General features: G+C 41.0%; 1 protein-coding gene across 1 annotated transcript; it reads right to left on the reverse strand.

Moving 5' to 3' along the window:
• Positions 1-353: 353 nt before the first annotated feature.
• On the reverse strand, positions 354-14,959 carry LOC142664463 (SH2 domain-containing adapter protein D-like). The gene is made up of 7 exons (XM_075843536.1): positions 14,893-14,959; positions 8,074-8,368; positions 7,140-7,257; positions 4,314-4,496; positions 3,632-3,836; positions 3,428-3,541; positions 354-774 (listed from the first exon to the last, which is right to left on the reverse strand). The coding sequence occupies exons 2-7, from the start codon at positions 8,359-8,361 to the stop codon at positions 588-590; spliced, it is 1,095 nt and encodes a 364-aa protein (XP_075699651.1). The 5' UTR covers positions 8,362-8,368; positions 14,893-14,959; the 3' UTR covers positions 354-587.
• Between the last annotated feature and the right edge of the window lie 411 nt (positions 14,960-15,370).

Genomic DNA, 15,370 nt, shown 5'->3' on the forward strand with positions numbered 1-15,370 from the left:
GAATGTGCAAATAAAGAACACGGCAGGTGATGGGATGAAGAGGTAAGAAAAGGTCCTCAGGGTAAGAGCAGTCGATTCTGTGTGGGATACTCAGTCTCTGAATTTATTCGCTTAAATTCTTAAAGGGGTTTATGACATTGAAATAAAGGGTCTGTCTTTGCTTTTTTAACTCATGAACAGCGCCACCCTTGTATTTGGGTTGTATCTGGAATTGCAGCTCAGTGAGCTGCAATACCAGACATGGTCCACAGACGAGAGGGTGGCGCTGTTTCTGGATTAAAAAAAAGAAATAGACCCTTTTATAGAACCCTTTAATGATCAACCAAGGATCACTGGTCCCAGGCGGAGGACAACTTATCTTCTTCACAAGTCCTTCACCCATAATACCTGTTTTAAAGGAGTTTTTAGAATATTTTGTTGCATTTGTGATTAGTGTTTTAAGTCTCAAAAAAGTAAAAAAAAAAAGTTCTTAGCAATTCAAGGGTTGAAAATACTTTTTCTTCTTCCAAGTCGGTTTTAAGGCCTTTGCTTTACCATTAGTCTATGGTAAAGTGAAAATTAAAGAGTCACTATTTGGTTTCTCCACATTAAGGTATCACCGCAGGCGCTGGATGCTGGAGACACACTTGTCCTTCACCCGGGAAGAGCAGTGGAGACTGGATATAATGCTGGACCAGATCAATGATGCACGGGAAAGATGGACCACTGTCCCCGAGCATGTACCGGCCATCTGGCAGGCCTATCACCTTCACATGCAAGATGCTGCCGCGTCCTCTGTCAAATATAAAGGATTCTTAGATTATTGTATGTTGAAAGCAATAAACTTTTATCAAGTTGAAGTCCCTCCATCAAGTAAATTCTAGTTGTGCCGAACAAGAGTAAAGACCTTAGGTTGTCCTCCATCCTAAAAAGAAAGCCCCATTGGTGTTCAGTTGGTGGCCTCAGGTTTGGTTCCTGATTTAACTGCAGGGGAAACTAGTGATAATTCATGTGAAATTATTACAAACCACCCATTCAAAGTCAAACGAATGGGTAACCATGTAGGATCCCAAGCAGAGGACCCCCTCCTACCGACTAGGCCATCTTTGGCCTTGAGGACTAGAACAATTTTTAGATTTTTCCTTTTTGCATCCCGGCAGTCATAACTTTTTTCCTCGCCGCTGTTTGAGCCTTTGTTTTTTTGCCGGACAAGTTGTACTTTATGTAGGTGCCCTTTTATGGAACATATACATTAGCGTTTAATTTATATCAATTTTTTTTTGGGAAAAAAAATTCTACTGCTGTCGTTACTATTATTATTTTTTTAACAGCATACACCGATCATCATAAATTACACTTTAAATGTATTGGGTAGGTTGTTATGGTTGTGACGATACCAAATATGTGTATATTATTTTATGTTGTGGGACTTATATTTCATAAAGTTTATTTATTGTAAAAAAAATTGCATTTGTGTGGATTTATTTATTTTTTTTGCTTTTTTTTTATTTAACATTGCTCTTTTTTCATTTATTTTACCTTCTTTTCTTTTTTTAATACCATAGGGAGATTTTGGAATTTGGATCTTAATTTTTTTTTAATATAATGTACTGGCACATATCTATATACTGATAGTACACAGGCAGTTGTTAGGACATATAGGATATACCTAAATATGCCTTAACAACAGGAAATATGACAGAAGATATGTGGAAGAGATCCTCCAGCTCACCTGACACTTGATGTGTGTGTCGTGGTCATCGCACGGGCTCTCGTGTCGGCGCACGATAGGTATAGGCAGGCAAAGGCAAGGGGTTGAGTCCAGCGATAAAGAAGATAAAATGGAAACTAGTTCCAAGTTTACTGAAATTTCAATTAAAAAGGTCCAATAGGTTGGAGTCCTGGTGTGCAGACAGGAGTATGTAACGGTCCAGTCTTGGGGCCTACGCGTTTCAGACGTTAAGCACGTCCTTAATCATGGCTGTTTAATGTTTTAGAAGCTGGGGCCCTGGTTTTATATGCATGAGTTCCGGTTTGTACAGCTGGTTAAAATAAAAATTAATTGCGTGTCAACTTGCAATGAGTCACTGGAACGCAAGCCAGTGTGTTTAGAAGTTCAACATGGGTAACTGCTAGGAAATGAAACATTTTCTTAGAATACTCGTGTGGAGGGATGGAGAAGAAAGCCTGGGGAGTAGGAGCATCTGTGTTTTTAGCTGATAGCTTTATTTTTACGATCGAGAGGTATTGGGACATCGGTCCTGTGTGTTGCGTGGTGTTAACTATTTTGTTTACATTCTAGGTTTCGTGTGCACTGCTGGCTTGCCGGATGGGCCAATGGAAAGCAGGGGCACCTGACGGGCCTCCTGGAGTCAGCTGATGCTCCGGTCTAATCTGATTCAAGGTAAGTAGGTGTAGCGTGATGTCTGCCACAATACATATTTAGATTTTTTGCTCTTGAGAAGAGTGTGTATAAGAAGTGGGATTGAGTTGGATTTTTACTATGGAGGCCCGTCAGGTGCCCCTGCTTTCCATTGGCCCATCCGGCAAGCCAGCAGTACACACGAAACCTAGAATGTAAACAAAATAGTTAACACCACGCAACACACAGGACCGATGTCCCAATACCTCTCGATCGTAAAAATAAAGCTATCAGCTAAAAACACAGATGCTCCTACTCCCCAGGCTTTCTTCTCCATCCCTCCACACGAGTATTCTAAGAAAATGTTTCATTTCCTAGCAGTTACCCATGTTGAACTTCTAAACACACTGGCTTGCGTTCCAGTGACTCATTGCAAGTTGACACGCAATTAATTTTTATTTTAACCAGCTGTACAAACCGGAACTCATGCATATAAAACCAGGGCCCCAGCTTCTAAAACATTAAACAGCCATGATTAAGGACGTGCTTAACGTCTGAAACGCGTAGGCCCCAAGACTGGACCGTTACATACTCCTGTCTGCACACCAGGACTCCAACCTATTGGACATTTTTAATTGAAATTTCAGTAAACTTGGAACTAGTTTCCATTTTATCTTCTTTATCGCTGGACTCAACCCCTTGCCTTTGCCTGCCAACAGGAAATATGGTCAGACAGCCCTGGGGTCCTTCAATGGACCCTGGGCTGTCTGCCCATATAAGGTATGGGCCTCAATTGCGCCACAGGGATTTCCTATGATGCGATCAAAGGTGGGTCCCTATCTCATTCTTTCCCTTTGAATGCCGCAATCGGCATTGATCGCGGCATTCAATGGATTAATGGCAGAGGTTTCTCTGATCTCCGCCATTAGAGCAGGGATGCTGCTGTGTATGACTGCGATTGTCCCAAGGGTCGCTACTATTTCTTTCTTGCAAGAGATGAGGAGTTGCTCTAATTTCCGAGTATTTCTCCTCCATGATAAAAGCATTCAATAGGACAGAGCCCATCACTGATCCAGTATGACTTACCTAACTGATAGGAAGAACATGCTCTCTGCTTCTGTACGCACTAAGAAGCTCCCAGGTTCACTTTTGTGCAGGCGTCTCTCTGCATCGGTGCAGCTCAGAGCTCCGTGGAACCACCTGTATATGGAACAGACTTGGGTTAGACTTTGGCTTTAAATATGTCGCCCATTCTTCTACTATCTCACAATCTGTTTGGAGAAGACTCACGTTTGTCTTTGTAACTCTACAAAATTAGCCTTTCGCACTCTTGAGTAATCCACAAGCTCTTTAGGTGGAGACCCATGTTCTCTCAAATGAGCGGCCATCTCAGGGCTAGACGGTCTGAGATTTACTGGACTCCTGGGGGTGGACTGTAGAAGCCGCGCTCTCGTGTGGGGAGAACCACAAGGCCAGGCTGAGCTCTCAAACTGTACTGAAAATGATAAAAGAGAAGACATTCAAGTATTTCTTCAAGGGCTGGTTAGATGCAACCTGTTGAAAACTCAACTAAGCTGAAAACAAGGGGCCCTTCGAAAGAAGGGGCCCAGCACTGGTTAGTCATGTCCTCTTTGTTACTGGCTGGTGAGAAACTGTGCAAAGCTCCAGTTTCCAGAGGAACTGCATTGTTAGAAAACAAGAGGTCACGGAATTGACCCAAGGGTCATGGAAATGGTGTGAGTGCCCACTTTGATGATTGCTATGGGGCCCTCTTTCCGCTATGCACGCCACTGGCTGAAAAGTCTGCCTACGAATCATACAGTATGGTATATATGTATGTCAGATCGAAAGTCTATTTCATGTAGATAAGAGCATCTTATGGCACCCAAGGGATGACCTCCTGAAGTTCAGGGAGCTAGGAGAAGCGTACTCAGACCTTATACCAAATTTTTGTCACCTTCTACTCCCTTACCTGCAAATGCCCTACTGATGTCATCTTTTTTCCACTCCCAAGGCTGGTCATACTCATCAGCTGGTCTTTCATCTTCAGACGGCTGGCACCGTTCATGGGGAATTGTCCTGTATTTATCGTTATATGGAGAATCATAGAGCTGTAATACCTTCTCCGTCACCTTCTCTACCCCATCATGCTGATCTATAGATGAGGAAAAATAAAGTAATGGGAGCTCCACCTTCATCGTCAGTTCCTTCACCTACACTTAGGACCTTCCTAATGGTACTCAATAAAGATTTATTCCCGCTTCTGTTTTCACCTACTCAGAGCTCAATGAGCTCCATGGGTCCAGGTGGTCATGTGACTGATGACGTGATCGTCGAGCCTACATTTGGAGGAGGGAGCTGCTACGTCCTCTTAGACCAAACACAGCCCTGTGGGCTGATTTTCACTGAAACTTGGCACAGTTACAGGGGAACAGTATACAAAAGAATACAATTTCCTAAAGGTCTTTAGAGTAAAAAAAGAAGAAAAAAAACAGAGAGTAGAATAGAAAAAAAGTAACATTCAAAAATGACAAATAAAGTAAAAAGAAAACGGAAACTCTAGCCCCAACTCAACTACTGGTGTCATATATCATAGTAAATGTATTGGAAAGGAGAACCCATTGTAAGACTTTATTTTAAAATAATATTATACTACTAGAAATGAATGACGTTTTGCACATTTTGACCCTAAAATTGCTCTATAAAAATGGTACAAAAATAAAGCCCTATCTGTCACAGACAGCTGCATGGAATTTTCCATACAAACTAGTGTAACCTGATGATAACACTATTGATGGGTTATTTGAGTCTTGTCGGGCATAGACTTTCATTGGCTAAGCTTCAGCGTTGTCCCTGGTGACTGTGTTAGGAATATCCAGTGTCCTGATTTGATGTATTATCAAGCGTTATCAGATTTCCTCTCTGGCTCTGATTTGGTCCTGCGTCTAGTTTTAGCATCTAGGTTCCTGATTTGTTTCACTCTACAATCCTACTTGGTATTTCACTGATCTACAGCATCAACAAACGCACTATCTGGCCAAAAGTATGTGGACACCTGACGATCATAAGGGGCCTAACCCTGAAAAACAGCCCCAGAACATTATCCCTCCTCCACCAAATGTTACATTTGGCAATATACATTCCGGTGGGTAGCATTCTCCTGGCATCCACCAAACCCAGATTCCTCCATCAGACTGCCAGATAGTGAAACGTGATTCCCCACTTCAGGGAAGACACTGCTCCAAAGTCCAGTGACGACATGCTTTACACCACGCCAGCCAACGCTTGGCATTGAGCATTGTTAGGTTTGTGTGCAGCAACCATGAAACCCTTCTCATGAAGCTCCGGACACACAGTTCTTGTGCTGATGTCAGTTTGCGTGGTCTACTGCTTCATGGCTGAGCTGTTGTTACTCCTAGACGCTTCCACTTCACAATAATAACACTTACAGGTGACCGGGACAGATCTAGCAGATAATAATAACAACACTTACACGTGACCGGAGCAGATCTAGCAGATAATAATAGCTCTTACAGGGGACTGGGGCAGATCTAGCAGATAATAATATCACTTACAGGTGACCGGGGAGATCTAGTAGACAATAATAACACTTACAGGTGAGCGGGGAAGATCTAGCAGATAATAATAACACTTACAGGTGACCGGGGCAGGTCTAGCAGATCAGACATTTTACAAACTGACATGAGTAATGAAGTCACTGGTCTCTTCAGTATCAACCATACTACTACCAATGTTTGTCTATAGAGTTTGCATGGCTGTGTGCTTAATTTTATTCGCCTGTTCGCAATGGGTGAAGCTGAATTCAATAATTTAGAGGACCGCCCACATACATTTGGCCTAGTAATATGCCGTCTTTAGGCACCCATATTCTACTTGGGCTTGGAACAATTAATCACCCTCATTTGACATGGCAAATCCCTGATATTGTACATAGGTATTGACTCAACATACCAAAAACCGAAACAATTAATAAGTAAAAAACATCCAAGATTTAAAAAATAAATAAATAAATAAAAATAAATACATCACAACTTAGAAAGGTAAAAAAGAGACAAGAGATGGAGTCCAATGAGAATGTCCCGACAACCATCAATAAATAGTCTATACAAATATTGTAGTAGTAATTATTCTACACCTGTTCCAAGTGAGAACAACCAATACACATTATACTTCATCTCTGGTCTCTTTTTTACTTTTTTTTGTATTCAATTATGTTGTATTAAAGAACATTTACTTTATTACAAATTTTTGGATGTTTTTGAGTCTGGATCTTGTGATTAAGCATCAACTACTGGCTTGTCTTGACTAAGCTTCTGCTTTATGCTGCTTGTTTGGTATCAACCATTAGTCCGTTCTAACTTCACTCCGTATCTTCCATGGTTTTATGTTCCTATTATCCAACTTGGATTAATCCACACCTGTAGTGTCTTCCACTAGTAGGACAAGCCTGAAGGCCATGACCAGATAAGATGTCCAGACAAATAACGGCCAACTAAATCCATTCCTCCATAAAGGGGATTGTACTGATTAGGAAAACCCCTTTTGTAGTGTAAAAGCTTTTTCTATATCTCCCGTGGAGCTGTTCATATGCTTGACCACTGCTCCATACAACTACTCCGCACCACAGTCATGCTGGTGAGGAGGAACGGGAGACTAGGGTCACCTATACTAGTGATCGTGGGAGGTCTTACCACTGATCTAACATTTATCACCTACTCTGTAATGAGGTCATCCACATGCGCTTGTATCATTATTTTATACATCCTAATGAATTTACCTGCTACTGGTCTTTGACTCTCATATGGTTCCATATAACTGGTGTCTTCCATGTCTTCATGGTCAAATTGATTGTTCTTCATATCGAATGGATTCGAATAATCAGTAACTCCGGGGACCTGTTACAGGAATAACAGAAGAAAAGTTTGACAAAGTACGTATAGTATCTTACACTACAGTTGTCAGCTCCACCCACTTACAAAAAATATTCTGGATTATAACCAGTTACGGATCAATTAGATGCACCATGTAAGCGGATGTCACAGGCTCATATAGTGACAGCGCTGTGTGCACCTCCTGCAATCTCTGTTAGCAAAAGTAGATGCAGGAAGGTACATACAGAAGCTGAAAATACAGTCCTCATATAAAGCTTCCTGTCAGCAGAGGGCACAACACAGAAGCATGGGTGAGTACATGGGGGAAGCCATGCTGTGACTACTGGGAAAGTGTGGGCTGGGGGGGACTTATCATCACTAGTGGCAGAGGGGCCTGCTATGACCATTGGAGAAGAGGTGGTAAGGTCTGCTTTGACTTCTGGGTTAGTGGGGGCACTGCTGTGACTAGCGTGTCGGGGACTGCTGTGACTACTGGTGAATTGGGACCTGGTGTGACTACTAGGAAAGTAGAGAGAGCTGCTGTGACTATTAGGGAAGTTGGACCTACTCTGATTACTTTGGAAGAGGAGGGGAGAGTAGGGGAAAGAATTTATACTAATAAAAGGGTGGGGAACCACCATTTTTACTACTCGAGAGTAGGAGGGTTACACTTCCATAGCTACCAATGGGAGCTCTAGTCTGTTTACAGGATGGCGGCAAAACCATCAGTCAGAACTGGTCATTTTAGTACCTTAGATATAATGATTATTGCTAATAATAGTTTGATTATTAATGATTATTACGATATCAATAATATGTTGGATCCAATTTGATACTGACCTTTCCTCCCACATTTTCTTCTGATCCTACACGTAGTTTCTTTTTACATTCTGATGGTTCCACCTTGATAAGACGGTGTCTAGGAGACACTATGGTAAGCTGAAGCTCCTCCAGTCTGGGCTGGCATCCCTTATCATTGCCCTTGTCTTCATAGGGATCCTCAAAATCTAGGTTCTTCTGAGCTCTGTAGGCACGTAGGATTTCACTTTCTGTATAGTCTGGCTTGGGAGGCTGTGGTGGAGACCTCTTACTCCCAAAATGTAGGTAATCCTTCAACCACCTTGCCATTAGAGCCCTGGAGGAAAAAAAAAGAAATTATATAAAGGGTGGAGCAAAGAGAAGCAGTATTTCGGTCAGACTGTTGAATAAGTCTAATAATTCAATACGGCGTGCCCACCATAAGTCGTGCCCATCCCAGTTTGATTAACTAAAGGGAACTCCCTAATTTCGAAAAGACAGGCCTACTAAAGTGGTTGTCTCAACTAGCCAACCCCCTTTGTGGAAGTAGCTGGCCCAGTGATCAGATGATCGCCACAGGTCTGGCTGCTCAAACTCCCACCAATATTAGCTGGTGCACCCTGCAGGAGAAATGTAGTATTGCACGTTCATGACCGTGTCACGTTCTACAGAGCAGGAGCCACTCTTTATAGTGGGTCTTTGCTATGGTCGATAGAAGACATCCCATGTACAGGGGTTCTCCTCATGTGACATCACTTTTAAAGTGAAGTTCCATTTTTTTTCCAACATTGTTGTTTCGGATACTAAAACTTGTTGATGGATCTGTTCTCCTGAGATATGGACACTCTAGATGTTTTGTAGGCAAGTGCCAATGTTTATCCAGGGTGCCAAAATCTGAGCACCCGGCATCAATTATGTAAATCTTCATGGTAACCTCCTTCATGGAGCTCGTTGTGATTCTCGGAAATACATGGAAAATGTTGGGTAGTTCACTATAAGATGTAAAGTCGCCATAATTAAAGGATATGTACACTTTGTAATGATTCTTACAGCATAATACATCAACTTTGCAAATAGTCTTGAATTTTTTCAAAAGCCTACCTTTTTGTGTATTCAGCTCCTTTGCAGACCTATGTGTTGCCAAGGTTACAAACTACAAAAAAAACCTTGTTTGTAGTCTGATCCCGCAATGTGTTTTACTATCTTATATCTGCCCTCTCTTCTACTAAATGTAGTTCAGCAAGTAGAATTGGAGCCAGTGACACATAAACCTGCATAGGAGCTGTAGACACAAAACGGTAGGATATTTTTAATCAAGGCTATTAACAAAGTTGCTTCAAAGTTTCTTTTTCTTTTAGATGCATTGGAGCAATACAATAAAATTGATTAGAAAAGTGTACATATCCCTTAAAGGGCTTGTACCAACATCAATCATTTTCTGATCGCATGGGGCCTCACTGTTGGGACCAACAGAGTTTGCGGGGATTCGGGTCCCAAATACCCTGTTCCTCCTTAATGCTCGACTGCAGTGAGGATGACATTGAATGGAGAGGGGGTCGAGTATGCACACTGCCGCTCCATTCAAAGTCTATGGAAATGACGAGTAGAGCGCTCGGCTGTTTCCGTCATTCTCATAGTCATTGAATGGAGCGACGGGCACATGCTCAACCGGTGCACCATTCATGCTCCTCCTCCTTTCTGCAGGGATGCACTGAGAAGGAGCGGGGGTTCTGGAGACCTGTTCCCGTGATAGGTGGGGTCCCCAGCAATCAGACAATTATCACCTATCCTGTGGATAAAACATGGGAAATCAGACAGCACTCCAAAAATAAAAGTGATCGCTTTATCCCCACATGCGACGTTTCTGCTCAGTGTTTTATTTTTGGAGTGCAGTCTGATTTCCAATTTTTTGTTCATTGAGGGGCCATTGGACCATTGTCCCTAAGGCGTGTACCCAACTATTTAAAGTTATATATTTTTTGATCTAGTGCTGCTGATATCCATTAAAGTGTAGCTACACGTTCGACAAACTTCTGACATGTCATAGTGACATGTCAGAAGTTTGGATTGGTGGGGGTCCGAGCACTGAGACCCCACCAATCGCTCGAACGAAGCAGCTAAAGCGCTTGTGTGAAATAAATATATCGGTGTACGGACTCAATAGAAAGTCTATGAGCCCGTACTCCGAGGGCTTCAGCGATTGGTGGGGGTCTCAGTGCTCGGACCCCCACCAATCCAAACTTCTGACATGTCACTATGACATGTCAGAAGTTTGCCGAACGTTTAGCTCCACTTTACATATCCTGTGGATAGGTGATAACTTTTGATTCTGGGAATACCCCTTTAACATAATGCAGTAGGTTTACTTGCAGTCCTATGTAAGAGCACAGATAACACATTGTGATATCATGATTATCTGTGGCAAATGACAAAGTCATCACTGTAAGATCTACAGACAAACATTCGTTCCGGTCACATTACACCTGGGGCTTCTCTTTTGTGTATCTCTCATATGTGGGTACAGTGGTTAACATCAGGGCTGTATAATCTGTTCAGTCGCATAGGGCACATCACCTGTCACCTACTTAAAGGAAGTGTCACGAAAAAAACATTTTTGATATCAATTTGCATTTAGTGTTTTATTATAAAATCTTTTATTTATTTGTGTGTTTGTGTTTTACTTTTTTATATTTTTTAACTTTTTCTTCTCTATGGGGGCTGCCATTTTTCTTGCCATCTTTGTATGTGTCGATTAACGACACATACAGTGATGGAATACGGCACATACAGCCCCATAGAGAATGCGAACGGGAGCCGTTCCATCCACTATAGCGTACGCGGTCTGTGTGAGAGCGGCGCATGCGCCGCTCCCACACAGACCAAAAGTCAGGTCTTCGCTAGAGCGAAATCCGGCGCCATGTTCATGTCGACCGGAAGCCGCGGCCGGACTGTGAGATGACGACTTCCGGTCGCGGCTTCCGGACTTGTGTTCTGAAGCAAGCACGAGGAGCGGAGGGAGCAGACCGGAGCGGAGGGAGCAGAGGGAGCGGCGGCAGCAGGAGCAGGTAAGTTAGGTCTGTGTATGTACGTGTTTTACTGTGTGATTACCACTGTATGTAAACCTACTACACTGTGTATTCGCTCAAAAAATGGCGACACACAGTGTAGGAGGTTTGACCGTTCAATCCCCTCTTTTCTCCTGGCACTAGCCAGGATAAGGGAGGGGGGATTCTGTGAGCTCACTAGAGCGAGTGTGTCTTCTCTAATTTTGCAGCATAAAGCAATGTGGTTGCTTTACCACATGCAATGCTGCAATTTTTGGGAATTGCTCCCTCTAGTGACCAGCACTGGCAAATGTTATAAATTAGAATCTAATTTATAATATTTCCTGACTCGTGAAAAAATTAAAAAAATTTGAACAATGTTTAATCATTCATACACTAACTGTTTAACTAAAAAAAAAAAAAATTTTTCAAGGGACACATTCCCTTTAAATGGGTGCCACTGTTCCTCAAAGTCTGGGGATCCAGAGCTAGAATCCCTAATCCCAAGCTTCGTGCCACACCTATGGAGAGGTAGCTACATTGCCTAGTTTATTGAATGGGTGATGTTATTTGGGCACCTTATGGCAACATTATTTGGGCACTGTATGATTTTATTATTTGGGCACTGTATAGTAATCGAAGATACTGCACAGGGCACAAACAGAGCTACAGCTGGCGATTGTTAACATTTCCGGGCCAAGGTTAAGGATATTTTTGGGGGACCCAAGTGTTTATTGCCCCCCTAAAATGGAAAAAGAAAACAATACTATCAGGTTACTAAGCTTCCTGACGCTATCCTGATACAGAGATTAGCTTCTTAAGGTATAAACTGATGTGAATGAATACATTGCATGTACCGCTCTACAGGGTATGTGGGTGATATATGATAAGGACATAGTCTGCACATGTGTTTGCTTTTTTTTTTTGTTTTTTTTAAGCCATCTATGTCATGTTCCCTTTTGTTCAGTCATTGATCAGAAGAATCAATAATTCCTATTTATAACAATGACTTCTTAATGTCTCCGTGTGGCAGAATAACCAAACCACAATAGTCAAGGGACTGCTGGTGTAATGTACCCACGTGATCAGCTTGGATCCTGATGGCCGCCACTTTTTTTTTTTTTTTTTAAAGGGCAACTGATTTAAATGCAAAAAATTTCATTATCTCAAGTCATGATTACTGTGACCCTGTAGTGACCCATCACCAAGCGAAGGCTGCTTCAATCTGTCATCTATGCGCCTGGTAGACTCATTACTCCTACTAAATGGTTTACTAATGATGAATCCCTCCAACTGCTGCCCCAAAACGGCCCAGATTGCCCTCAATAGTGATGTTTTTACCTTCATAAGACACCATCTTATCTATTTGTGCTCTGTAGTCCCCCCTCTTCCCACAGTTCAAACTAGCTAAATCCCACTGCTGGGAGAGCGTCTCATCTGCTTGGGGGGGATGAGCGAGTTTAACCCCTTAAGGACCTAAGTCTTTTAGTCCACACTTTGATTTTGCACAATTGGTAACAGCCCCAACTTTTTTATTTGTGGCAGCTACCAAAATTATTTTTGCATGTTTTTGAGTTATTTCTCCAAATGTTTATTTTAATTAGGAGCAATCATAAAAAATAATAGTTTATATTTCTTACATTTTTTAATTTTGCTCAATTACCTATAAAGTGTTAAAATGGCTCCCCCATTTTATCCCCCATGTATAGTCTTGGATTATTTGGGCAAGTTTTGTGTACTGTTTGCTTATAAATATTTTTTTATTTTTATTTTTCATTTATTTGCCAAATGTTTGTATATTTATTTATTTTCTTTACATAGTATATTTCCCAAAAAGTCATAAAACACAAGAGGAGGAGATTTAGGCCCTGTTCACACAGAGTTTTTTTTTTACACGTTTTTGACGTGGAAACCGCGCAAAAAAAACGGCCGAAAATGCTTCTTATTGATTTCAATGGGAGGCGGACACATTTTTTTACCGCGAGATGTAAAACACGCTCGCGGTAAAAAGAAGCCTCTGACCTCCCATTGACATCAGTTAAATAGTTTTGGCGTTGCGTGCGCCTATTTTCTTGGTGTATATATTGTTGGCCAAATTTATTAATGCGTGCGACAGAATAATCCTTGATTTGCGACATGCTCGCCAAGTCGAATTACATAAAGAAAAAAACGATTTCTCCAGCGCACCAGTCTTGGCGTTTGATCCTCGGTTGCGCACGGATCCTCGAGGTGGCACTCGGTTGAATCACAATGGAACGCTACAATTTTTAAACTAATTCTCAATAAAGTGGAAAATATTTTCTTTTAAACCCAGCGCTGGATTGAGACATTTTTTCGTTCGGTCGCATTACATAGTTAGAATATGGCCGTGGATTGGTCGAGTCATGAAATGCGCAGGCTTTATCACTTGTGTGCGCCAGTTTTCTGTTGCAGAATACTGGTCTAAACTATAGCACCCAATAGGTGGTGAGAAGAAGGGAATGGAGTCCAACATGCGCATAGATGCGCTAAATCTATCAAACAGCGTTCATGTTATTGAAAAATTTGGCGTATCTTCAGCCTAGCCCCTTATGTTTAGGAGAACCTGGTCCAAAATCCACACACAGCAGCATATTGGGGCAGATTACTTGTATTCCCCATGAAATAACAATTTTGTAAAATCTTTCCTCTACAGAATTCCTCTGTTATTCCTCCTAGAAAGGTATGAGTAAATTGACATCTGGGTGTTACCAGTTGGGGGTGTGTCCCTACACAGGCTGACAATGTCCAATCAGTGCTGACAGTGAGACTGAGTAGGGACACGCCCCTTTGACAAAGGAAATAGTAACACCCAGTTGTCAATTCATTGAAACGTTTCTAGGAGGAATAACAGAGGTACGGCACAGCGCAGAGTTCTAAGAAAAGATGTTCCAGATTAGTTTTTTTTATGGAGAATACAAGTATTTACTAAAATTGATATTTCAGGAGAGGTGCAGGGTCCTTTAACAAAGTACAGTAAAATCCCTTTAATCCGGCATCAATGGGAATTGATAGGTGCTGGATTATCACATATGCTGGGATATCGGATGGCCATTGAAAAGTTTGTAATTGTTTGATTTTGCTCAATCTTCTGCTTATGGCCTCTCATTATACTGTAGCTTAGTGCTGGAAATTAATGCTAATTCCTCTGATTTTCTGGATTATCGGTTATCAGATTAAAGGAATTTCACTTTAATAGGAATTATGCAATTTAGGATAGATTTTTGGTTTAAAGGGGTCCTGAAACTAAGCCTATCCTATAAAGTTGGGGTTTTGATAAGGCTTCATATTTTCAAAACTCATGAAGAACATGTCTCATAATTGTAACGGATTCTTCATTGCTAAAAGTTTATAAATGTGGGCACAGTAGGTAATGTGTTCTGACCATGAGGGCAGATTTTAAAATCATTTAAAAAAAATAAACAAATATATATATATATAATAAAAACAATACATAAACTAAAAACAAGAAACATAAAAAAGAAACAAACAAGAAAATAATTAAATGCAGCTAAAATAATGAACAAAATAACAAAAAAATATTAAATATAACAACCAATAATAAAAACAATAACTTAAAATATTAAACAACAAAAAATAATAATAGAAAAAACTACAAATATTAAATATAAATTTAAAATAAATAGAAAATATTACAACTGACGGAAAATCTAAGAATGAATTCAAATATTTAAATAAAATATTAAAAATTAATTATATTTTGAAAAGCATGAATTATTAATTACAACCAAAGTCATTAAAACTGAAAATGGGAAAATGAAGAAATAAAACGCCTTACCCTGCCACTTTATGGCAACCAAAACTTTACTGCTTCTACTTTAGGGACCACTTTGATACTAGTAGATGATGACCAGCATGCTCCTGTCTGTGTAATAGGCTGATGACCTGCATCAAGAAAAGGGCAACATATTATTATTATTATTACAATGACGTCATCATCTGTCCCACTGCACAATGTGGCAAAAAAACCTGTAAAAAGGTAAAATAATAGTTTATAAAATGTAGACAAAAGAGGTAAAAGACGGCAAATACAACATCCCTTTTTCGGTAAAGTTTCAGCAATGGGCTAGGGGTTGTAGCACTACAATTCCCAGCATAACAACGCGTATCACAGCATGCTGGGACTGTTAGTACCCCAGCAGCTGGACGCAAACCAGCAGCCACAGGTTGGCCAGCTCTGCTCCATCCAGGATCAAATTTCTGGGAGTAGACGGGTATTGTCCACATCACACAAAGGATACAGGGAGTGGGAGACA

The sequence above is a fragment of the Rhinoderma darwinii genome, chromosome 12 (assembly GCF_050947455.1).
Source record: "Rhinoderma darwinii isolate aRhiDar2 chromosome 12, aRhiDar2.hap1, whole genome shotgun sequence".
NCBI classification, from domain to species: Eukaryota; Metazoa; Chordata; class Amphibia; order Anura; family Rhinodermatidae; genus Rhinoderma; species Rhinoderma darwinii.

Bases quoted from the DNA above. Each gene is read 5' to 3' on its own strand.
- LOC142664463 (XM_075843536.1), bottom strand. From the start codon at position 8,361: ATGGCAAGGTGGTTGAAGGATTACCTACATTTTGGGAGTAAGAGGTCT. The intron at 7,258-8,073 runs GTCAGTATCAAA...TTCCTGTAACAG, and splicing joins AAGAAAATGTGGGAGGAAAG to GTCCCCGGAGTTACTGATTA. The intron at 3,837-4,313 runs GTAAGGGAGTAG...TATCATTTTCAG, and splicing joins CATCAGTAGGGCATTTGCAG to TACAGTTTGAGAGCTCAGCC.